General features: G+C 48.4%; 1 protein-coding gene and 1 long non-coding RNA gene across 5 annotated transcripts in view; one reads left to right on the forward strand and one right to left on the reverse strand.

Moving 5' to 3' along the window:
• The window catches only part of tprb (translocated promoter region b, nuclear basket protein), a 19,077-nt gene extending 333 nt beyond the window's left edge, over positions 1-18,744 (reverse strand). Inside the window, exons 1-50 of one of the 2 annotated variants that reach the window (XM_017455922.3) lie at positions 18,627-18,744; positions 18,137-18,368; positions 14,490-14,594; positions 14,186-14,259; positions 13,983-14,079; positions 13,786-13,889; positions 13,437-13,601; positions 13,093-13,185; positions 12,934-13,014; positions 12,748-12,835; positions 12,305-12,445; positions 12,121-12,224; positions 11,800-11,997; positions 11,526-11,633; positions 11,054-11,283; positions 10,761-10,924; positions 10,529-10,671; positions 10,157-10,305; positions 9,896-10,058; positions 9,614-9,748; positions 9,385-9,525; positions 9,120-9,285; positions 8,851-9,017; positions 8,483-8,635; positions 8,057-8,377; positions 7,723-7,910; positions 7,425-7,572; positions 7,198-7,335; positions 6,929-7,060; positions 6,103-6,233; positions 5,775-5,985; positions 5,442-5,588; positions 5,035-5,233; positions 4,686-4,891; positions 4,400-4,473; positions 4,087-4,283; positions 3,618-3,899; positions 3,305-3,441; positions 3,134-3,214; positions 2,890-3,060; positions 2,596-2,730; positions 2,310-2,397; positions 2,054-2,208; positions 1,733-1,801; positions 1,538-1,635; positions 1,345-1,451; positions 1,026-1,124; positions 764-917; positions 293-411; positions 18-107 (exon numbers count right to left, since the gene is read on the reverse strand). In XM_017455922.3, coding sequence (XP_017311411.1) covers positions 18-107; positions 293-411; positions 764-917; positions 1,026-1,124; positions 1,345-1,451; positions 1,538-1,635; positions 1,733-1,801; positions 2,054-2,208; positions 2,310-2,397; positions 2,596-2,730; positions 2,890-3,060; positions 3,134-3,214; positions 3,305-3,441; positions 3,618-3,899; positions 4,087-4,283; positions 4,400-4,473; positions 4,686-4,891; positions 5,035-5,233; positions 5,442-5,588; positions 5,775-5,985; positions 6,103-6,233; positions 6,929-7,060; positions 7,198-7,335; positions 7,425-7,572; positions 7,723-7,910; positions 8,057-8,377; positions 8,483-8,635; positions 8,851-9,017; positions 9,120-9,285; positions 9,385-9,525; positions 9,614-9,748; positions 9,896-10,058; positions 10,157-10,305; positions 10,529-10,671; positions 10,761-10,924; positions 11,054-11,283; positions 11,526-11,633; positions 11,800-11,997; positions 12,121-12,224; positions 12,305-12,445; positions 12,748-12,835; positions 12,934-13,014; positions 13,093-13,185; positions 13,437-13,601; positions 13,786-13,889; positions 13,983-14,079; positions 14,186-14,259; positions 14,490-14,594; positions 18,137-18,287 — 6,997 coding nt within the window. In that variant the 5' untranslated portion in view covers positions 18,288-18,368; positions 18,627-18,744. The remainder of the gene's footprint in view (positions 1-17; positions 108-292; positions 412-763; positions 918-1,025; positions 1,125-1,344; positions 1,452-1,537; positions 1,636-1,732; positions 1,802-2,053; positions 2,209-2,309; positions 2,398-2,595; positions 2,731-2,889; positions 3,061-3,133; positions 3,215-3,304; positions 3,442-3,617; positions 3,900-4,086; positions 4,284-4,399; positions 4,474-4,685; positions 4,892-5,034; positions 5,234-5,441; positions 5,589-5,774; positions 5,986-6,102; positions 6,234-6,928; positions 7,061-7,197; positions 7,336-7,424; positions 7,573-7,722; positions 7,911-8,056; positions 8,378-8,482; positions 8,636-8,850; positions 9,018-9,119; positions 9,286-9,384; positions 9,526-9,613; positions 9,749-9,895; positions 10,059-10,156; positions 10,306-10,528; positions 10,672-10,760; positions 10,925-11,053; positions 11,284-11,525; positions 11,634-11,799; positions 11,998-12,120; positions 12,225-12,304; positions 12,446-12,747; positions 12,836-12,933; positions 13,015-13,092; positions 13,186-13,436; positions 13,602-13,785; positions 13,890-13,982; positions 14,080-14,185; positions 14,260-14,489; positions 14,595-18,136; positions 18,369-18,626) is intronic. The other variant, XM_017455924.3, reaches the window with a different exon arrangement.
• LOC108257845 (uncharacterized) lies at positions 18,732-22,242 on the forward strand. Of its 3 annotated transcripts, none has more exons than XR_008393452.1 (3): positions 18,732-18,872; positions 19,067-19,201; positions 19,423-22,242. It is a non-coding gene; the product is annotated as an uncharacterized LOC108257845 (long non-coding RNA). The 3 variants fall into 3 exon arrangements; XR_008393451.1 differs by having other exon boundaries at positions 20,116-22,242; XR_008393450.1 differs by having other exon boundaries at positions 19,067-22,242.
• Positions 22,243-24,025: the final 1,783 nt, after the last annotated feature.

Below are 24,025 nucleotides of genomic sequence, written 5' to 3' on the forward strand. Positions count from 1 at the left end.
ATATAAATTCATCATACCTCTCTTAACAAACCCTCTGGTGGCCCGTCCTCGAGTCCACTGCCTGCCCGATCCAGTCCTGACGCTGGCTGGCCGAGTGCTGCTTGTGTCTGAGAACGAATGAATGAAAGAAAGTAAAAGGGGGAGGAGTCACTGTTCTGGAGCGCATTGAAAACCACTTACTCACCGTCAACGTGGGTATGTGTCATTAAAAGGTACTGTATTCAGGTGGGATGAATAGCTGTGATTTAGGAGCCTAAAGCTCGGGCTGAGATGAACTGGTGTGTGTGTGTACCTGCGGAGCTGGATGAGGGCTCCTGGCTGGTAGAGGGGAGACTGGCCTCATCTGAAGGCTGAGCTGGCTCTTCAGCCTCAATCTGAGAAGAAGACTCCAGCGCTACCTCTGTACTGCTTCTACAAGCACACAGTTTACACTCACTTCACCTCGAGCCAACACGTGTACTCCTCTACTGAACACAGCACGACCCCAAAGCACCTCGAAGCGGCTTGATCAGCACTAGTAATACACAGCTACGTGATATAAACTCAACTCTACAACCATAGAGAGAGGCACGACACGAGAGAACGTCTTACCAAAAGCTGTAGTTTAATGACAACTATACCTCGCTGTGTGATCCTGCACTGACCAAAACTCTGGAACGCTCAAATCGAAAGCGCGCTTTACTACTTGTAGTCCGTATCTCAGCAAAGGACGCGTGTAGTCAAATAAAAAGAAAACACGGGTGTCGGAAATGTACAAGCTCACCCATCTTCCCCTGCCTCGAGCAGGACGTCTCGCTCTTCAGCTGCGCCGGGCCCGGTCACGACGCACACGCTCGGTGTGGACGTGCTTACTGTTGGTACAGACTGGGAGGCGTGTTCGGGCAGCTCTGAGGGGTGTGTCTCCGAGAAAGCAGACACTGCTCGGGACGGGAGGAAACGTACAGAATCAAAAAATGAAGAGCTAGAAACCATCAACATCATCACAGCTGGATGACATCACGTGTGTGTGTTGCTGGAGCACGTACCCGGAGCAGCCACCGGGAGAGGGGTGGTGGGTACGCTACGTCCCCCTTGCGAGTCCTCATGAGTGGGCAGGAACAGGGGAATGTCGTACATGCCGAGCCCTACACACACACACACACACACACACACACCCCTCTCCATGACTGCTACTTGGCCTGATGATACTCTGATTATTTTTCTGTAATCTGGTCTAAGTTAATGGCAGAACAGGGGACAAGAATAAGGCGGACAAACGGCTTTTTCAGACACTTTTTAATTTTTTTAAATAAAAGGTGTGATTTATAGCGAGCTGGAAGGGAGGATTCAGTGGGTACACACTACCTCCTTGCGAGGCCAGCTGGTCCAGATCTGCGTTGGAAGAGCTGGTCTGTGGGACGTCGTCCGAGAGGATGAAGCCGAAACGCAAGACGCCTGCTACCTGGGGAGAACTTGCACAAACACAGCGGGAAATGGTCAATTCTCCTAAAGCTCTAGATTAGACCGGACCGGTCCGATTGTTAACACTGGCACTCACTGGAGAGCTTCACTGAAGCAGTCAGTACGATGGGAGGCAGCCAGCGTGGGGGCGTTGGGGACCGTGCGGTCGTCCTCCTCATAGAAGTGCTGCTGTGGCTGGGAAGAACAAAGAGCAGAGGGGAACATTTGTTTAAATGCCGGCGGCGAAGACGAGAAACCCGAAAAGCGCACGTCACAAACGGCGATTACTCACGGTGCACCCGGACGACCCCGAAGTCAGCTGCAGTCCTCGTCCGACCGGCTGCCGTCGCGCTGGGATGCGCTGAGAAAAACAAACAAACGTTCAAGCTGAAGGACATCCGCTACTGCGGTTTCCGTTACAGGATCATGGAGGAAAAAAAGATTTTTTGAAAGATTTTTTTTTTCTTTTAAATAAATGACGACAAATGAAATATGCATTCAAAATAATAATAATAATAATAATAATAATAATAATAATAATAATAATAACAACAACAACAACAATAACAACAACAACAACAACAAATTAAAATACACAAAGACCTGTAAATACCTGGACTTGAGAGGGCGGAGCTAGCTCCTGTATAGGTGGAGCCAGAATGCTGAGTCGAGGAGGGAGTGATTGCTGCGGTCTCCGTGGGGACGGTGGAGGACGGGGTACGGAGCTGGTGATTGGTTCAGGGGAGAACACCTCTAACGAGCCGGATACTGGATCAACATTTACAGACACATCAGGTCAGGAAAAGAGGATAAGGACGAACAAGAACATCAGGTTCGAGTGGAAAACGGTGTAAAAGCCGGTGTCTTACAGGTGGCAGGACCAGCCGTGCACGGGGCGGAGTCTGTCACGCCAAGACTTTCCTCTGTTTCAGTACCTGGATCTGTGGCATCAGGACCCTGAGGGAAACGGGACAGACACATTCAAAGCAAGGGTGTCAATGTTGAGAGAAACTACCGTTAGGAAATCATCTCTTATCGCAGTCTCATCTCTCACACCAACACATGACTAACATTAAATGGCGATGAAGAGCAAACTCATGGAGAAATCAAAAGCTTACCCGGGGAAAACACTACATGTCCAGTGCGTGTTTTTACCTCCGTATTGTCACCCTCATACGCCTCGGAGGGATCGCCATTGCCACTCCCCTCATTACTGTCCTCTCCTTCCCCCTCGATTCCTCCCTCGTCATCATCCTCGTCGTCGTCCTCCTCCTCCTCTTCCTCATAATCCTGAGATGTGAAAAAGACATGTCGAGTTATGGCCATTCACAAAGAACAGCTGTGAGCTCCAACAGAAGCAAATGACTTCGCCATCTAGAATGTTTAAATATCATCTTCACTATGAAAAGCAAACGTTCAGCACAGTAACGATAATGTCGTTATATTTACCTGCTCCTCTTCATCGGTCTCCTCCTCCTGCTCTTCCTCACTATCAGAGTCACTGACGATGACTATGACCGGTTCCTCAGATTCCTGGGAGAGGAGAAATTCCACAGGTACGGACTGAGATGCCCCAGACTCCTCATCTACCTCTTCCAGGCTGGGATAATTTTCCAGCTCCTACAAATAAATACTGCAGATGTTCTCCGTTCCAATAATAATGATCATCCCTTGTTTGAACACCCATACTTACCTCAACAGCATCAACAGCTTCCTGACTCCCACCTGGTACAACACTCTCAGCTTCAGCGCTGTCCTCAGTGAGCATCTCAATCTAAAAGCAAACATTTAAAACGCTATGAAAGCACTGATCTCGATAGCTCTGGCACGTGGGTCCGGTTTGTGTTTTAGATGGAAGCCTCACCTCCACCCTCTGCATGCGGAGCTTCTTGGAGATGGGAGGCTCAGTGGGCTCCTCCTGAGGCTCCAGCTCCACTGTAATGTTCTCGAACTCCTCCTCTCGAGGACGCTTGGTCGAGGTACTGCCAGGTGTGGCCGAGACTGCAGAGGAAACGCCGTGTTACTGTACGTGCTGAACTCCAGCAGCAGTAATGGAAGCATGAATCTGATATAATCAACACAGCCTCTAACACAGCGCGTGTTTGAACAGCTCAGGGACGCAGCGCCAGTCAAAGCCCGCTCGACGCATATTAGATTCAGTTCATGACTAAGATCACCTGTTCCGAACACAGCCGTGGACGTGGAGGGCCTCTCCATCTGGGACGTGCTGGGCGTAGCCTCCATCATCACGTTGGCAGAGGCGGGCTCCTGACTCGCAGGTTCGGCGGGGGGTACGCTCTGCTGCTGTGTGGGCTGGACGAAAGCAGTGGTCTGGCTCTGCTGGACACCGAGCACGGGCTGAGCCAGAGTGGTCTGAACGTTCGGGCTGGTGGAGCGCACGGACCCGGTGGTACTTCCAAACACAGGCACGTGCTCCATAGGAGCCTCTGATGACAGCGCTGGAGAAAAGCAGCAGGTGATCAGAAAATAAAATGGCGGATTGTTTAATTATTACTGCTTCCCTTAAAGCAACAGAATCGCAGAACGAGAAGGCTTGGGAAAAGCCTTTACTAGCAGCATGCTGTTAGAGTGGAATATCTCCAGAAGCAGGGTTAGACACACTGTAATCTCAACACCAATACCTACCTTCCTGGTTCTCCTGCTGGGTGGTGGGCATCACTGTGGCAGTAGGAGTGACTGTGGGCTGTACAGGAGGGGTGACCATCGGTTTTATACTGGCCCTCGGCGTGGGCTTGTTCGCTGTAACGGCTTGGGGCTTGCTGGGAGTCGCCACCAGGGGAGTGGGCTTTATGTTAGCTGTGGGGGGCTCAGACGAGCTTGCACTGAGAAAACAGTGTGAGCAAACATCGCCAAATTAATCATGTTCATTCACACACACATTTTACTCGTTAACAGCAATGAAAGGAGCATGGATGCTAGTCTGTCAAGCACAACACACCTGCCCCTTTCAGCCACTGGTGTGGATTTTAGAGAAATCTGCCTCTGTTCTGTAGTCCTCTGTTGCTCCTGAGTCTGGAAAAACAACACACTGATCAGCACTTAACATTGTTGAGAGAGAAAGAGAGAGAGAGAGAGAGAAAGAGAGAGAGAGAGAGAGAGAGAGAGAATATATATAGTGGCTAAAAGCGTATGAATGACAGATCAACTCCGTGTCAAGTGAAACATCTATAAAAAAAAATATTCAAATGTTGCGTCTCCATCTGTTGAAGGTTTCTGAAGTTCACCTTGCTGGGGCCTTGCTCCACTGGCTCATCTCTCTGCTCTACGTGTCTCTCCTGCTGCTCGCGCAGGTCTCGTAGCTCCCGCAGCTCCTTCTCCTGCCGGCTCAGGCGGCCCTCGTACTGCGAGCGCAGCGCGTTGACGCGCACCTCCAGCTCCTCACGCTGCTGCTTCAGCTCCTCGTTCTCCTTTGCCAACTGACCCTTTACGTCTGCACAGGGAAGGAGGAGCGGGTCACAACGTGTGCACTATATCAGTACTCGACATGCACCAGTTTGATTTATTATTATTATTATTATTATTATTATTATTAAAGTCGGCTCAGAGAGAAAGAAAACGCCTTGAAGTTCTTACCCACAAGGTGGTTGATTTTCTGCTTGGCCCCGACGATCGCCTTCCTGGTCCGGTCCTCCTTCTCGACCAGCTGCTGCCGGAGCCGGTCTTCCTGGGCCGACTTTTCCGCCAGCTCTTGGCGCATGCGTGCTAGCTCGCCCTGCAGGTGAGACGCCTGGTCCTGTGCGGTGCGTGTTTCTGTCTCACGCTCCCCGATCGTCTGCGCACGCACACACGCACACACGCCACTTCCAGTTGAGCACAGGGGTCACCAAATTCATCTCTTACTTTACTTTAAATATGTCATTTTTGTATTTTGTTGGAATTACTAGCAACTAAACACACACAATATAAAAAAAACAAACATACATACATGTACGTTATAGTAGAAACATGACTGAATTTACTAGTAGAAACTATAGACTTACTTTGTTTAAGGTTTCTAGTTGGCTCTCCAGCTCCCGAACCTTGGCCTCTGATTGGCTGAGAGAATCTCGGAGGCTCTGTAGCTCCTGAGCTGAGGCTTGTTGAGCCTCCTGGTCATGGACTGGAGCAGAAGCAGCAGCTGCAACCATCTATATCCAAAAAAAGATAGATAATTACATTTTTTTTTTTTTGCATGATGACATATTAGCTGAACCATGCAAACTGATCTTTTCATAGCTTCTTAGGATGGTTTGTACTAGGACTTATTGATCAACGCTTACAGGTCATAACTAAGCTAAAATAAAATAAAATAAAATAAAATCATGCACACTCGCCTTGTCATGTTCAACTTTTAGCTCCTCATACTGCGTTTTGTAGCGGCGCCCAAGCTTCTTGACCTGCGTGATGGTCTTGACTTTCTCCTGAACATCCAGGGTCTTGGCCTCTAGCTGTTTCTTCAGACTGTCCCTGTCTGCTACCACCTTGCCGAGGTTGTCCCGCAGGTTCTGCACCTGAGACTGCAGCGTGCTGCAGGAAACGCTACTCCTGCAGATGAAGCGGGGTGGGGGGTGGGGGGTGTAGTGTAATTGTCACAGAAATAAAGTCAAATCAACGTCATTTCTGGTTCAGGGCTGAATAACGAATAACTTTTGTTTTTTGTACCTGGTTGCCTCTGCCTTAAGCCGACTGGTCTCCTCACTGAGCTGCTGGATGCGTTTAACGTGAGCGTCTCTCTCAGAGTGCAGCCGCTTATATTCTTCTGGGTCCGTGTCCTTCTGCTGGGTCACCAGGAACTATACACATACACGAAAACCGTTCTATTATACTACATAGCATATTATATATGATATTAAAGCATTATATTCATTACAGTCAGGTCTGTAAATCTCTGCAGTGTATTGGAGCCGAAATGCAAATGAAATGAACACGAGCTGAAAGTGCAGACGGACAGCTTCAATCTGAGGGAATTTCCAGCACTACTGGGTATAAGGTGTAGGAATTACAGCACTTTATACGCGTGATTAACTTCAGCTCGTTGTCCGTCTGCACTCAAGCACCGTCTGGCCAGTCGTGAAGCGTTTGGCTGAACGTGAGCAGGTAATGTGACCCTGGTACACGTCAGAATTCTTCCCGCCGCTTGCGTCAGCAGTCGCATCATCAATAAATACAAGTGAACCAGTTCCACCGTCACTACCACACTATAACATGAGGTGGCACGCTTCAGACCATGAGCACTTCCTTTCCTTCTACATGCTCTTTGGACTTTATATTGAGGGATAAGGGTAACGAATTCCAAATGCAAACGCCACACTTGAAATCAAATCTAGACCTTTTATCATCTGAGCAGACAACTGTCCAATTACTTTTGATCCCTTAATAAAAAATAAATAAATAAAAATAAAAGGGAGAGTACATCCAATATTATACCTACATCTGTATTTATGTACCAGAGAGGAAACTTAAACCAGCAGCGGGTCTGGGTACTGACCTGAGTGCGTGCTTTCCAGCGCTTGATTTCCTCTTCCAGAAGTTTCTTCTCAGCCTGCAGCATGCCGCTCTTCTCGCTCAGCTCGGCGTTGGACTCCTGCATGGGCAAGGCATCCGTCTGTAGCTTGCTCACCTGGGAAAGATGAGTACGAAACATGTCCATTACCTCATGGTGCTGTATACCATACCTTATCAGTCATCACAGAACAAATTTGTACTTCATAACCCCAGTTATGTGGAAAAACATCAACCGCTCGGGTTTTCTTTTACCATGGCTTGAGCCTGCTGCAGCTCCAGCTCCAGTCTTTCCTTCTCGTCTCGCAGCATCTTATTGGTCTCCACCAGCACGCTCATGGTCTCGGTCTTCTTCATCAGTTCATCGTGTTGGGACAAGGTCTTCGCGGTCACCTTCAAAAGGAGTAAAAGCTGCAAGTCAAACAGGTCTACAGAAGAGTGCGAAGTTTTAACGGTTTCTTTTTGGTTCCGAGTCGCTGTACCTGCATCCTCTCTCTCTCAGCACTGAGGCAGTCCTGGACCTCCTTCAGCTCCCGCTCCAGGTGCTCCACTCGCAGCCTGTGCCTCAGGCTCTCTCCCTGAGCCGTCTCGAAACGCGACTCAGCGATCTCCTTCTCCCGACGAACGAACCTTCATGTGGCCACGCCGCAGGGGTTAACAGAGTGAATGGAAACAAAAAGAAGAGATTCACAATTTTCAAGGTGAAAGAAGACAAAACGCAAGGCGTGTATATAAAAAGGAGAAAGGTACTGGGCCAGTCAGAGTCAGTGAAATTAGAACCTGAGGATCTCGAGGAGCTGCTCCTGAGACTTCCCCTCCTCCGTGAGAGAAATGTTCAGCGAGCAATCGCCGGCCGCCTGCTGCAGCTGGGTCGCCATCTTTTCGCTCATTGCCTGAATCTGCTCATGTAGGAGCTCGTTCTGCCTCTGCAAGTCTCGACAACGTGACTCCATCTTAGTCTGGTCCTCCTGAGAGACAGAAAGCACAGACCACCACAACAATTTTTAAAAGAAATGACTAATAGAACGGTAATAGAAGACAAGTCAGTAGTACGGTATATAAATTATGTCAGGTAAATAAACTTTGTGAGGATCGTACTGCTGGAACAACATACTCTGAGGATCTTCTCCTGCTCCTCCCAGGATACTCGGGCCTCGAGCAGCTGTGCGCTGACCGTTTGGAGCTTGTCTTCAAGCTGCTGGCGGAGCTCTGAGGCATGTTGGGCCTGGGCTTTGACTGCCTGCAGGGCCTCCACGTCGGCCGCGTGCAACAGCATCTCCTGCTCGTACTTGTCCTGGGCCTCGGCGGCGAGACGTGCCTGCTCTTGGCTATCCATCATGGACTGCTGCACTTGAGCGACCGCCGTAGCTGCCTTCTGCAACGCTTCCTGGTGCTCGGTCTGCAGGCTGCTCAGGGTCCTCTGCAGCTCGCTCACCTGGAACCAGGAATGAATCTGAAATGACTAACGATCCTGTCCCACAGAACTATAGGTACATCAATTATTTAGTTATACATATATCTATAGCAGCGGGAACTGCACCTGCTGCTCAGTGGCTGCCACGGCTTTCTGTTTCTCTTCCTGCATTTCATTTTTCTCCTTCTCAGCTTCTAGAAGCTTCTTTTCCCGTTGCTGAAGCTGCTCATGAGCCTCCAAAAGCTGGCTTTCAACCGATGTCCTCACTTGTTCGGTTACCTGAAAGAGGAACCGCAAATCAGCACTGATCACTGAAGCTTTCTTTATTTCTTTAAAAAAAAAATTTTAAAAAGTGAGACAAATATACAAAACGCTGACGTGTATACCTCTTACGGAAATGCATCAGTTACTAAAAATGTAGTTTTGTGTACCTGCCCTAAAACATTACAGCTGTGGGCTGATGTGATATGCCAGATTATACACCAGTTACAGACCTGTTTCTCTTTCTCCAGGGCCTCCTCCAGGCTGAGGCACATGGCTCTGTACTGCTCCAGAGAGGCAGTGCTGCTTTCCAGTCTCGCAGCCAGATCCTCGCTTCTGCTCTGAGCCTCGTTCAAACGCGTCCGCAGTTCCTCTACATCCTCTACGCCACTCTGCGGCCCTGTGCCAGGCGTGGAGAGAGACAAAAAGCGCATTTAAAAAATATTTAATTACTCAGTTATTTAAAGCCAAAGTTCATGAATAAATGGTGGCAGCGTGTTACCCGTGAGGCCTGTGTGAGTGCTGGGTGAGGAAACCCTTCCCTCTCTGGTGTTCAGCTGCTGCTGGAGACTGTTGAGCTCCTGCTGTGCAGTGTTCAGCTGCTCTCTGGTCCTCTGGTGCAAGGCACACTGCACCTCCAGCTGCTTCTTAGCATCCAAAAGCTGCTTCTGTGAACCATAACCCACATTCCGCAATCATTAAACCTCCAAAAAGTCCAAAAGAGGAGTGTCAAATTAGACAACGCAACTGAGTGAGATGGAACTTACGTCGTGATTGCGCCCTAGCGTGTGTCTCTGCTCCACCTCATGCTCCAGCTTCTTCTGCAGCTGGGAAATCTCTCGTTCCTGCTTCTCCACCTGCGCTGTGAGCCGCTGCCGAGTTTCTGACTCCGAACGCTCTAACGTGGCCTGAGAGAAAACACACACACACACCTCAACACACAGCATCTGCGTCGGGTGTCAGCGGTACGTCTGACGATGCCGAGGGCTACGGTACCTGCATGGATTTCAGATTGGTGAGCAGGAGGTTCTGGCTCCTCTGCTGAGAGAGGATCGACTCCTTCTCCTGGCTCAGACTGGACTCCACCATCTTCAGCAGGTCTCTCTCCTTGCGCAGGGCCTCTGCTCTCGCCTGAAGAGGTCAAAACATCATGAGGACCAACTGCCACGCACAGTTTACTTTATTCTTGGTTATTACTCGAGCGAACGCATACTGGGAAAAGCAAAAACAAGACGACAAAGATGACGAGAAAACGTACAGCTGCACAAACACACTTACTTCGACCATGGACAGTTTCTCATTAGCTGCACGCAAGTCTTGTGTGAGAGCGTGGAGGGTCTGCTCGCTTTTCTGCCCAGAGGCAGCCTGCTTCTGAGCCTTCTCCCTTAGAGAGGCAATCTCCTTACGGTAACCTTCCACATTATCCTGCAGCATTTCATATCTGGCACGCGCACACACACACACACACCACTTTTCAATACGTCTGTAATAAAATACATTGTGGTGCGCTTTAATGTGTCTGGAGGCCGGAGCGCTCACCGTTTAGAGGCAAATTCCAGCTGAGTGGAAACTGTGGCGTTCTGGGATCTCAGCTCAGACACCTGCTCCTGCAGCTTCTCACACTGCTCGGTCAGAGCCTTCTCGCTTTCAGCCTTCTCTTTCTTATAGGCTCCGAACACCTCTTGGAGCTACACACACACACACACACACACACACACACACACACACACACACACACGAAGTTATTAAAGCATGCCTAATTGAGTCTGTTATTTCAAAGTTACTGCAACGTGCATAAATAAACATCTGTATATGTAACCAACTAATCCGTACCATGCCTCATCATATTTTGTACAGCAGTCACCTGACCTCTAGGGCGCACTCTGTATTAGCCCGTTCACACGGCCTCACCTGTTTCAGGGCAGCTCTGGCCTCCACCGTCTCCGTGGACTCGACTGCTGTGGCGACGAGGCCGGTGGGCGTGGCTGCATTGGGCGTGGCTGCAGGGGAGCGACGGGGAGTGGAGGTGAGGGAGAACTCCTCTAACGAAGCACCTAGGGGTCCAATCATTACGTTTATGCAAAAATTGTCTGAATTCTAAAAAGGGAAGAAGTAGTAGTAGTTTGTGTGAAGCTGCGCTCACCTTGCTGAGGGAAGCTGACCCCGGTAGCCTGGACGAGCAGGACACGGCACATGTCTCGCTGGCGCACGATGGATTCAACCTGCTGCATCTGGCGTGCACGCTGCTCTCGGAGCTGCTCCAGCTCGATCCGGGCCTTCTCCAAACTAACCTGTAGCTCTGTCAGTCTGCAAACGCACACACAATAGTGTCTTGGGTTCTTCACAGGATATAGCTCAGAACGAAGAAACTCGAAGTAACCCTGCTCTCCTGGAAACCCCCCCCCCCCCCCCCCCAAAAAGCAGTGAGCCGCTCACTTGGTGCTCTCAGCCTCCATCTCGCCCCTCTCCTGCGCGTCTCCGAGCTCGCGCATGGCCACCAGGAGGCGCTGGTTCTGCTGCTGTAGCTCCGCCACACCGCGGAACGTGACCAGGTGCTGCGAGATTACCTCAGACGTACTGCTCACGTCCGCCGAGCTCAAGTCTTCCTCGTCACGGATCACGTGGTTCCCACGTGCCTCCTCCAGCTCGATCAGTAACACCCGAACCTGAGAACAGAACATACCCTCGGGTTTCAGTTCAGTAATAAGGACATTCTGGCAGAGCTCCAAAAATACAAACAAATGAGATATAAAAATATACGTAGACAACATGGTGCCATTTACTCCCATTTTGCAGCCTAATTTTGGTCGAATTGAACGCCGCCATCTTGATTGTGTTTGCACAGTAGGTCAAATCTGGAACCATAAAGACCTGTACCAAACAACCCACCTCCAAGAAAAGGCCTCACCTGGTGAGCCATGTCACGCAGCTGCACCTCAAACCTCTGATTGTCTCTCTCCAGCTTGGAGGCGTGCTTGTTGGCTTCGTCGGCCTCCTTCTGCAGGCGCTGTACCTCCTGCCACACCGAGACACCGGATTACTCAACACTAACTGAAGACTATTTGAAAATTTAAACCAAAATTGGTACATGTTATAAATGAAGGTAGCTCCTGCTCCTAGCGCTTCTCTCACTAGAACAGCTGCATGATGCTAGTTCACGTCGGACACGTCTCATTCCTTACCTGCACAGCGTGCTCCAGCTTGGCAGACAGACTGGCCACGGATATCTGCGCACGCTCCAGCTCCTCCCTCTGCCTCTTTAGTATAGGTGCTTTAGCCTCCACCTCCTGCACAATGTCATCCAGGTACTTGTTCACACGTTTGTTCTCCACCTTCTCCAGCTGCAGCTGCTCCTGGGACTCTACGTACGCCGTGTAGATCTGCAGAGCAAGCACGTGGAAACACGTTTAACAGCGACGCACGCGCAGCCCTCAGAAAACCAGCACCGCTCGATTTCCCGCTGTCGGTCTGCCCTATTAAATACCAGCCCCTGGGTGAAGTACCTCGGTGAGCTTCATGCCCGGCCTGATCTTGGCGACGGCCGCCGCGGTGGGGGACATCGTGCTGAGCTGTTTGTCTGGGAGAACCGGTGCAGACGTGGTGCCAGCTGTCAAAAGAAAGAATAAGCGACTTTACATGTTTATTATTTAGGGGGAGGGAAGCCGCTGACTTCGCAGTGTTGCTGACCTCGGCGTGCGGTGTCCAACAGAAGATCGTTGGCGTTGTCCAGCTCTTTCTCCAGGATGCTAATGCGCTCCATCAGCTCGGCCACATCCTTCAGTTTGTGGCTCTCTGCCTCGGCCAGCTGCACCTCCATAGCTTTGTGAGCTGTCCACAAAACATTCCACAACATGTTTAATAAAACATAATGTGTGAACATCTGTACCAATTATTACATACATTTCACTCCTCCTCCAACTGCTCTGGGAGCAGAAAGAGCTTTTTTTAAATTTAATAATAATTCTTTTATTTTAGGTGTGGATTTTACGCGGAGCCAACTGAGTGAAAACGCTGATCTAAACGGTTCCTGATTTAAACATGTCCTTTTACTGTAGAAAAGACTGTCTGGAGCTGTAATGTCACGGCGTGTGCATGTTAACGCTAGACTCAACACACTTCTCTCCACTCACCCTCTCCCGCCTCCTTCAGCAGCTTGTGCAGCTCTTCTACGGCCTGGCTCAGCTCTTCGCTCTTCGCCTCCGCATCCGCCGCTGCGCCCTGATTAAATCGATCACCAACACGTCATTCAAGAGAACACAACACTCAACTCTTTATTCATACTCCTCTAAAAAAGCAGAATGCGGCGAGCGAGTTACCTTGTACAAGTTGGACAGCTTGATGTTAGCGTTAAGCTCGTTGCGGAACTTCTCTTCTGAGCCGGCTTGCTGTTCTTTGGCCTAGACGGAGACGAGGCGGGGTTAGTCGGCGCTCTGCGGTAGGTGTCACACGGGTGAAGTAAAGGTACGGTCGCTCACCTCTTTCAGTTTGCTGATCAAGTCCTCGGCTTGCTTCTGAAGGTTCTCGTTGGAGGATTTCAGACTGGTCAGTTGGTCCTGTACTCGGGTACACTGCACAGAGAACCACACACGAGCTCATTAGGGATTTAATACTACAGACGGATTCAGGATGTCAAAAAGCACTAGAAAACAGCTTGTTTCTCAGTACACTATTGCCCCCCCACCCCTCCCCACCTGTGCCTGGACTATTACGGATTTCCTTTTTTTTTTTAACGTATAAACTGGTTTTACGAGAGTGTCACAGCCAAGGCAGTAACCCTCCTTATTCGCGGCTGCCAGACTTGAACCCCGCACCGTCATACCTCATCTTCTTTGTTGTTCAGGCTGCACTTGAGCTCTAGAATCTCGCTGCCTTTCTGCCGCGACAGAGAGAGAAGCTCCTCACTTTTAGTCTTCAGTTCCTCGCTCAGCCAGGTCACCTGGTCCTGGAGAAGATCCTTCTCCTGCTCCAGCCGTTTCTCTTTGTACTGTGGACACACAGTTAGCTGCGGTGGGCTTTTCCCTCACCAAATACTCAGCTGTTTACGTTTAAGACATCAGACACGATCTAACGACACAATGCAAGCGTAATGGGTATCGACAGCAAAGCTCTAGAAGGCCACCTAGTGGTGGAGTTCTTTCCCAAAGCCTCTGTGTCTTCTCAGGATGTACCTTGATTGAGACTTCCAACGCCTCCAGCTGGTCTACCTTCAACTGCAGCTGCATGTTTGTAGCGCTGACGTCCGCCAGCCTGTCCCCGAGCCGTTTCAAATCCTCTGCAGGAGAAAGAAATACATTCACAAGTCCTACACCATCTACAGTTTCACAGCACAGCTGGTGATTCCATAAACAAACAGTGTCCCATTTACCACTCTGGCCCTCAACCTCCTGCGACGTCCGTTCCAGCGTGCGCACCAGGTCTCTCTTCTCAGCCTCCAGCTCATTCTTTAACTTTGAGAGCTCCTTCTGCACGGCGACACAGAGCACACGCGCGTACACATCACGTCCAAGGAGACACACCCATGGACTCCATACATTCTAAGAATCTGTGCTGATATTATTACTATTTTACCTGCTCGGACTCCAGCTTGGTGTACGAGGATTCACGCTCCTTGGTTTTTTCACGCAGAGATTTCAGCTCTTCATCTAAAAAACAGCAGGATCAGCATGAGGAATCTGCTTACAGTCCAGAAGTTATATTATACACAGGGCTGGGTGTTAAACTGACCCGTGCGGTCAGGTAACCTAGTTACATGGTTAGTAACTGGGACACAATAAGGTGCCAGTGAACATATAGTGCCGGTGTGTGAAACTGCTCCTGTTAGGACCAGGGGTGTGTTTTGTTTAACACGGCACAAAGATTTACAAGGGCTTACCGAGTGATGTGAAGTCTTCTTGCAGTTTCTGATAATCTTTAGTTAAAGACTGACACTGATCCTGGCTCTCCGTGTACCGTTTGTCCAGGTCAGAATACTGTTGCTCTAAATGGAAATACAACAGAAAATATGGCTCAGAAGCATTCAGCAGCTCGGGCTGAAGCACCGCCTCGACCTTGACCCCAAGGCATGACCCCGACTCGGATTATTACACACTCCAAACTGGCAGAAAGTGATTTCGCCAGGGTCTAGACCCGAGGTTTTCGTTTGTTAAATAACTGTTTGTTCAGCAATTTTAGTCTTGGATTATGTGGAGCATCCGCCGTGCAAGTATCTGCGGATGAGCCGTCACTATAGCAACAAGAACGCACTCGTTTATCAGCACGGCTCGAAGAGTAGTTCCAGTTGTAAGATGAATGTCAGGTTTATACTGATGTGCTCGCTATAGAAACGAGTATTAGAACGACATGACAAACCGAATTTTTGAAAGAGAATGACAGAGACAGACAGAGAGAGAGAGAGAGAGAGTCAGAGAGTGAGCGTCAGAGAGTCAGAGAGAGAGAGTCAGACAGAGAGTCAGACAGAGAGTCAGACAGAGAGTCAGACAGAGAGAGAGAGACAGACAGACAGACAGAGAGTCAGACAGAGAGAGAGTCAGAGAGACACACACACACACACCCAGAGAGAGAGAGAGAGAGACACACACACACACACACCCAGAGAGAGAGAGAGAGAGACACACACACACACACCCAGAGAGAGAGAGACAGACACCGAGAGAGAGTCAGACAGAGAGAGATAAGTGGAATAAAGCACTCCATACCATTATAATGGTTATAAAATAATCCAGTCTGGGTTACTCTAACTTCATGAGAGATGAAGACAATGATGTATTCCTCACAGGGAGCGCAATACTACTGCTTCTCTTATTACTATTATTAATATTACTACTACAACACTCTTAGTGAGTCCAACTTTAGCTAGCGAGCTAACAGTTCAGCTCCATCGTAAAGGGTAGCTTGCTAACTCCATAAAGTTTATATCAGGAACCACAAACCCCTGCTGCTACTGAGGCACAGAAACCGGCGAGGCTTTTCTACCTACGGCGGGGCGGCGGGGCCAGCTGCATACTGCGGGGCCAGCTGCATACTGCGGGGCCAGCTGCATACTGCGGGGCCAGCGGGACTAGCTACATACGGCGGGGCTAGCTGCATACGGCGGGACAGCGGGGCTAGCTGCATACGGCGGGACAGCGGGGCTAGCTGCATACGGCGGGACAGCGGGGCTAGCTGCATACGGCGGGACAGCGGGGCTAGCTGCATACGGCGGGACAGCGGGGCTAGCTGCATACGGCGGGACAGCGGGGCTAGCTGCATACGGCGGGACAGCGGGGCTAGCTGCATACTGCGGGGCTAGCTGTATACTGCGGGGCTTGCTGCATACTGCGGGGCTTGCTACATACGGCGGGACAGCGGGGCTAGCTACATACGGCGGGACAGCGGGGCTAGCTGCATACTGCGGGGCTAGCTGTATACTGCGGGGCTTGCTGCATACGGCGGGGCTAGCTAGCTACATACGGCGGGGCAGCGGGGCTAGCTACATACTGCGGGGCTTGCTGCATACTGCGGGGCTTGCTGCATACGGCGGGGCTTTCTAGCTACATACGGCGGGGCTAGCTAGCTACATACGGCGGGGCTAGCTAGCTACATACGGCGGGGCTAGCTAGCTACATACGGCGGGGCTAGCTAGCTACATACGGCGGGGCTAGCTAGCTACATACGGCGGGGCTAGCTAGCTACATACGGCGGGGCTAGCTAGCTACATACGGCGGGGCTAGCTAGCTACATACGGCGGGGCTAGCTAGCTACATACGGCGGGGCTAGCTAGCTACATACGGCGGGGCTAGCTAGCTACATACGGCGGGGCTAGCTAGCTACATACGGCGGGGCTAGCTAGCTACATACGGCGGGGCTAGCTAGCTACATACGGCGGGGCTAGCTAGCTACATACGGCGGGGCTAGCTAGCTACATACGGCGGGGCTAGCTAGCTACATACGGCGGGGCTAGCTAGCTACATACGGCGGGGCTAGCTAGCTACATACGGCGGGGCTGGCTAGCTACATACGGCGGGGCTTGCTACATACGGCGGGGCTTGCTACATACGGCGGGGCTTGCTACATACGGCGGGGCTTTCTACATACGGCGGGGCTAGCTAGCTACATACGGCGGGGCTAGCTAGCTACATACGGCGGGGCTAGCTAGCTACATACGGCGGGGCTAGCTAGCTACATACGGCGGGGCTGGCTTGCTACATACGGCGGGGCTTGCTACATACGGCGGGGCTAGCTACATACGGCGGGGCTTGCTACATACGGCGGGGCTTGCTACATACGGCGGGGCTTGCTACATACGGCGGGGCTTTCTACATACGGCGGGGCTAGCTAGCTACATACGGCGGGGCTAGCTAGCTACATACGGCGGGGCTAGCTAGCTACATACGGCGGAGCCAGCTACATGCAGCGGGGCTAGCTACATACTGCGGGGCTTGCTGCATACGGCGGGGCTAGCTACATACGGCGGGGCTAGCTACATACGGCGGGGCTAGCTACATACGGCGGGGCTAGCTAGCTACATACGGCGGGGCTAGCTAGCTACATACGGCGGGGCCAGCTAGCTACATACGGCGGGGCCAGCTAGCTACATACGGCGGGGCCAGCTAGCTACATACGGCGGGGCCAGCTAGCTACATACGGCGGGGCCAGCTAGCTACATACGGCGGGGCCAGCTAGCTACATACGGCGGGGCCAGCTAGCTACATACGGCGGGGCCAGCTAGCTACATACGGCGGGGCCAGCTACATACGGCGGGGCCAGCTACATACGGCGGGGCAGCGGGGCTTGCTGCATACGGCGGGGCTTGCTGCATACGGCGGGGCTTGCTGCATACGGCGGGGCTTGCTGCATACGGCGGGGCTAGCTACATACGGCGCGGCTTGCTACATACGGCGGGGCTAGCTACATACGGCGGGGCTTTCTACATACGGCGGGGCTTTCTACATACGGCGGGGCTAGCTACATACGGCGGGGCTTGCTACATACGGCGGGGCTTGCTACATACGGCGGGGCTTGCTACATACGGCGGGGCTTGCTACATACGGCGGGGCTAGCTACATACGGCGGGGCTAGCTACATACGGCGGGGCTTGCTACATACGGCGGGGCTTTCTACATACGGCGGGGCTAGCTACATACGGCGGGGCTTTCTACATACGGCGGGGCTAGCTACATACGGCGGGGCTAGCTACATACGGCGGGGCTTTCTACATACGGCGGGGCTAGCTACATACGGCGGGGCTAGCTACATACGGCGGGGCTTGCTACATACGGCGGGGCTTGCTACATACGGCGGGGCTAGCTACATACCGCGGGGCTTGCTACATACGGCGCGGCTTGCTACATACGGCGCGGCTTGCTACATACGGCGCGGCTTGCTACATACGGCGCGGCTTGCTACATACGGCGCGGCTTGCTACATACGGCGGGGCTTGCTACATACGGCGGGGCCAGCTACATACGGCGGGGCTAGCCGGTTTAATCGGGTCATTAGCTCCCTGCAGGGTCAGGCTGGGAAAAGAAACAGTATATTTACCGCTGTCTGCCCGAAGCTGCTCATACTGCGCCTTATAGTAGTCTGTCTCACTCTGCTGCTCCGCCAGGTGTTTCTCCAGTTTCCCCTGAACAGCCTTCGACAGTTTACACAGCTCGGCTCGCTCCAAGAGCTGTTGCAGCGCTGCCGCCATTTTCTCTCGTCTGTTCGTGCACTGGACTGAAGTCGGTGAGATGTTGGAGCTTCGATATTCGCAGAAATTAAGGGACCGTCTCTAAAGTTACACACGACATTGTTAAACACGGTTCTAACTTCAATAGCATTTGAAGGGAATGACTTACAGTCATATAACCAACTGTACAGTGTTCATCAAGGTGTCAGCTATAACGCACACCTCTTAGATTTCTGATATTTATCAAAATAAGCTATTAAATCATATATAAAATTTGTCATGTATTTTATTACTGCATGAGCTCATACACAAAATATACCATAATTTAAACGTCAATAGCATTTGAAGGGAATGACTTACAGTCACACAACCAACAAGAAGAGCAATGGGCGAAGAGATCACAAACTCAAAGACCAGCAAAGCATCGTTCAAGTATTTTGATCCACCAGTAGCACTGCCCCGGCCAAAAAGACACAAGATAAAGCAAACATCTGAGGATCATTCAGAGGACACATCAGCCCAGGTATCAAAGGACTAAAAAGGTCTTCTATCCTGCATCATTCAGAGCTGAAAACACTCCAGACACATAAATGGCTGGTGGGGGAGGTAAGAAAAAATTATTCATACCTTTGGGAAATGCATTGCTCTTATGACAATTGAAAAATAATCTGTGAACACAGAGGAATATATTAATTTACGTAAAAATGACAATGTTAAGCCATTGTTGAGTATATTGAATAAATGTCAATGAAACACTGGATGAGGTAACTATAATTTATTTTTTTATCTTTTGTTCTTAGACAATCCAATGCTATTTTCAAGTGGTGGTGAATAACAGAGACCAGGGACACAGGATTTTTATACTAGATCACTACACAGCGAGTGTTATACTTCATGGAGAATGAGATGAAGTATGGAGAAAGTGTCTCTCAAAGGTAAAGATTATCTTTATCTTTAATTATCTTTAATAACTGAATTAAATTCAATTTTATTTGTATAGCGCTTTTAACAACGGACATTGTCTCAAAGCAGCTTTACAGAAACAAACACAGCATACAGATTTTAAGTGTGTGAATTTATCCCTAATAGTTTAAGACAGTTACATAACAATGAAACGTCATAAGTGTTTTATTTTATTAAAAAAATTAAATTTCAGGTGGACTACACCTAAACCACGAGGGAATGATAAGTTTCCTGAATGTCGATGGGAATCATTGGATATTTTTGGTGAACACATTTTATAGTCCTTTTTTAATATACATGAGACACTGTTATATTACTCTATCCTATAGAGGATGTTCATCATTTCGTTGGCTTGAAAAATCACATTGGGTAAATGTTCAGATGAGCACGGACTATTCAAACACCAACCATCAAAATTCAAATATAAACTAACCCATAGCTGCCGGGGTTTCCTCCTGGTACTCCGGTTTCCTCCCCCAGTCCAAAGACATGCATGGTAGGCTGCTTGGTGTGTCCAAAGTGTCCGTAGTGTGTGAATGGGTGTGTGAGTGTGTGTGTGATTGTGCCCTGCGATGGATTGGCACCCTGTCCAGGGTGAACCCCGCCTTGTGCCCCATGCTCCCTGGGATAGACTCCAGGTTTCCCCGTGACCCTGAAAAGGATAAAGCGGTATAGAAGATGGATGGATGGCTGGACTAACCTGTACAGGCCATATGCTTTTCACTGTGTCTACACCACACACAAGAGTCTGGAATAGTTGAATGAATGAGTGAATTCATTAATCCATCCATCCATCCATAATTTTCAAACCAACCTCAAAGTTTTTCTAAAGTTTTTCCAAAGTTTCATTCTAGTTTCATCTTTTTTTTTTTTTTATATTGCACAGTATCTCCATGCAGCATCCAGCCAGGTGTTTGTGGTAGACCCAGCAGGACGTGATGAAGAAGCAAAATCCATGCATTCAGCCACTAGATTTCAGTAATATTTTTAGCTTGTTATATTCTGTACTTACACAGATCAGTTACAAATTAGAAAAAAAAAAGCATGACTGTGTGAAGAGACCCACTTCTTTTTGATGTGTTTTCTTGTCACGGGGTATTGAACGGGGAATGATATGCTGTGTCCTTGTGTCCTTCTCTATCACCGGATCTTTAGTAAATTAAACAAAAAATTAGATTTTGGACCAAACTGTTAGCACTCTCCAGTATCATCTTGAAAATGTAAAAATTTAGAAATATATTTTGAAAACATGATGTTCTATCCCTCCTGTTGGTGTTCCAGAGACTTGGCATAGCTCTTGCAGATCTCTCGATCCTTAATGATTATTTTCGTAAGAATAAAATGACAGGCTTCGAGTCTTTTACATTATAAGTATATAGTATACTATACTAGTATAAGTATAAGTATACTAGTCTTCTCATAAGGTTTTTTTTAAATGCTGTCAAAGCCTTACAATAATTTTACTTATTAACTTTTACTATAAGTAGCAAGCAATTCACAATAATTGTTACGTGTAAAGTGAGTGAGATATGTAAAGACGATAATTACCATATACTACATATATAGGAAATGAGTAATAATAGTAATAATGTTTTAATGCTTAAGGTTATCCTGTCAATCATTTTGATTTGCTTAACACACTTACTAATATAGTCATGGAAATAGTGAGCTCCTAGTGTGTTGGAAGAGAAGGGTAAATACAAATCTCTGAGCTGTTGTGATAAGCGTTTCTGATGACAAAACTGCTAATGTAGGCTGTTAGCTTGCTACTGATTGCAAGCAAGCTAAAATTAGCATAGCCTAATACAGCTGGAACATTACCTACACAGTTACACTAAGTGCTGAACATCACTGTAGAAAAACTAGCTATTTAAGAAGAACGTAAAGCTTAAGACGCGCTTGCCTCATTTCGGTTGGGTTGGGTTTTTTCCTCTACTTCACAGCTCTTCACTTCACATCGCGGTCCTGGAGCGAGGGTTAAAATGTTCAACCACGCTGAAAGTGTCTACTGCTTTCCCCTGGGAATCTGGGGTGATTCACCTTTAAGCTAATTTACATCAAATCTGTGATTTGTTTGTGATTTGAAATTTTGGGGATTTGTATTTATGGTGTTGGTATTTGTATTTTGTGGTGAGGAAGGAACCTTGAGAAGAACCAGACTCCAAAGGGAACCCGTCCTCATCTGGGTGACACCGGATAGTACGACTCTAAATCATTTCCTCTTATAAACTGTGTGCTGTGGCGTCAAAAAGTGCTAAGTGTGTTAACAGGAACTCATGTGCATCTGAGCAACTTATGAGTATGATCTTAGCAATTGCAGGAAGGAAGAACATCCACGGCCATCTTTATGGTTTCTACATGGTACCATTCACAGTAATCTCAGGCTGTCCATGTGGAGCATGATGGACAGAGGATACTCCAGGGCTAGGACTGGGAACCTGTGGCTTAGTAAGTGTAGTGTAATGGAAGTGATCATTAGGTGGCGATCTACAACAGTTTAAAGACAGCGTGCCTCCAGGTGTTTGTCATGATATGCATTACTATACAGTGAATTAAACTTTGCTGGGTTTTTTTTTCTTCATTCTATATTACATAATTCAGCTGTAATTACTAATAATACGCACTCCCCGTCCAGTTTATTAGGAACATTAATTAGCAACATTTGTGGCAGCAGAGCACATAAAATCATGCACTAAGAAATCTTTCATTTAAGAAGACTTTATTGTACAACATTCATAACACAATAACATCAGGCCTTAACGCCAACACAAAACAACAATATTATACGACTGTATAAATTCAACCTCAGTGTTAATAGGCTTATAGAAGGAAATGTGCAGCACCACAGCACCCTCACGGTCCTCTTCTTTGAGTTCCCCATGATTAATGTTCTATTTTTTTAATTAAACATTACTTGTTTTTTTTTTTCCTTTTTTTGAGCAATTGTAAAATCATTGTAAATCTAACTCAGTACATTTAGTAAAATATACCCTTTGGGCTTTTATCCAGTAAACATGTCTGTTGGTCTCGACTTTGAGTATCGAGTTTTGAGTATCGGGTATAGGGGTATTTATTGGTCTGATATCATCAACAACACTTTCCATGCAATTTGAGCTTCTGTCTTTATTCATGTTTCCCCAAGTTTTTTCAAAACCAGTCATAACACATGTAAGGAATTCTATCAGTGAGTAATAAATATGGAATTTTTAAATGCACATTATAAAGGAGACAGTAATTCAGGCACTTATCGGTCCCTCAGGCAGTTGAGGGTTGCTCCAGTAAGATTATCTGAATAAAGACGTAACTTTTACCTCGCCTCTCTCTGCTATGCAGCTGACTCAGCAGAACACATCAAGGCCTGTGTGCATCAGTGTTTGGAGAGTACACGTCTGTCTCGTTTAGTATATACTGTATCGCACAATTAGATATTAAACCAATACTTAACCTAAAACTGTACTACGATACACAGTGTTTGGTTCAATGTTTGTAGAGTGTACAATATATTCTCATTTACACTGCTCACAGTGCATGATGGAAATGTCATGTTAGAAAAAATGCTAACATCAGCAGCAATTAATGGAAGCTAATGAGGAGCGGCTTGCATACAGTCACGGGAAAAAGAAAGTACACTCTCCTTCAATTCTACTGAATGTTTTTATTTATCAGGGCCTAAATAACTAAATCAAGTAAACACTTAAATAGAACTTTTTCATCAGTATGGATTTGGTTAAAGGATCTTACCCAGTAACACACTACGCCAAAGCTGAAAGAGATTCCAGAAATGATGAGGAAGAAGATGATTGAAGTACATAAGTCTGGTGAAGGGTTACAAAGCTATTTCAAAGACTCTGGGACTCCAAAGAACCACAGCGAGAGCCGTTATCTCCAAATGGAAAAACTCAGCACGGTAGTGAACGTTCCCAGAAGTGTCCGACTTTCTGAAATTCCTCCAAGAGCACAGCGACGACTCATCCAGGAAGTCACAAAGGAGCCGAGGAGAACGTCGAAGGACCTACAGGCCTCTCTTACATCAATAAAGGTCACTGTTCATGACTCCACGATCAGAAAGACACTGGGGGAAAACGGCTCCATGGAAGAGTGGTGAGGTGAAAACCACTGCTAACCCAGAAGAACATTAAGACTCATCTGAATTTCACCAAAACACTCCTTGATGATCCTCAAACCTTTTGGGAGAATGTTCTGTGGACTGATGAGGTGAAAGTGGAACTGTTTGGAAGACATGAGTCCCGTTACATCTGGAGTAAACCAAACACAGAATTACACAAAAAGATCATCATACCTACGGTCAAGCATGGTGGAGGAGGTGTGATGGTGTGGGGATGCTCTGCTGCTTCAGGGTCTGGGCAACTTGCAGTAATTGAGGAAACATGAATTCTGCTCTCTAGCAGAAAATCCTAAAGGAGAATGTCCGGCCAAAAGTGGAAACTCGAGCGCAAAAAACAGAAGAATATTTAAACACATCATTGTTTAAAATATATGAAACATTGTGCTAAAAATGATTAGATCACACTTCAGCATGTCTTCTTTCTGTTCCAATCTTAAATAATAGAATTTGATACATTCTGGGAAAGTTTCCTGGCCCAGTGGCACTGTAATGACCCCTGCGCTGTAGAGTGAATCAGCTGAATGCGCTCTAGTGGCTTCTGCTTATGGAGGAGCACTTCCTGAAGGTCCTGGTATTACGGTAACACGCTGAGAAAAATAAAATCAGTGGTGAAAATTTGCGCACATGTGGACACGTGATGACACGCCTTAAGAAAGGTGTCCAGACAAGC

Source organism: Ictalurus punctatus, chromosome 25, assembly GCF_001660625.3.
Source record: "Ictalurus punctatus breed USDA103 chromosome 25, Coco_2.0, whole genome shotgun sequence".
NCBI lineage: Eukaryota > Metazoa > Chordata > Actinopteri > Siluriformes > Ictaluridae > Ictalurus > Ictalurus punctatus.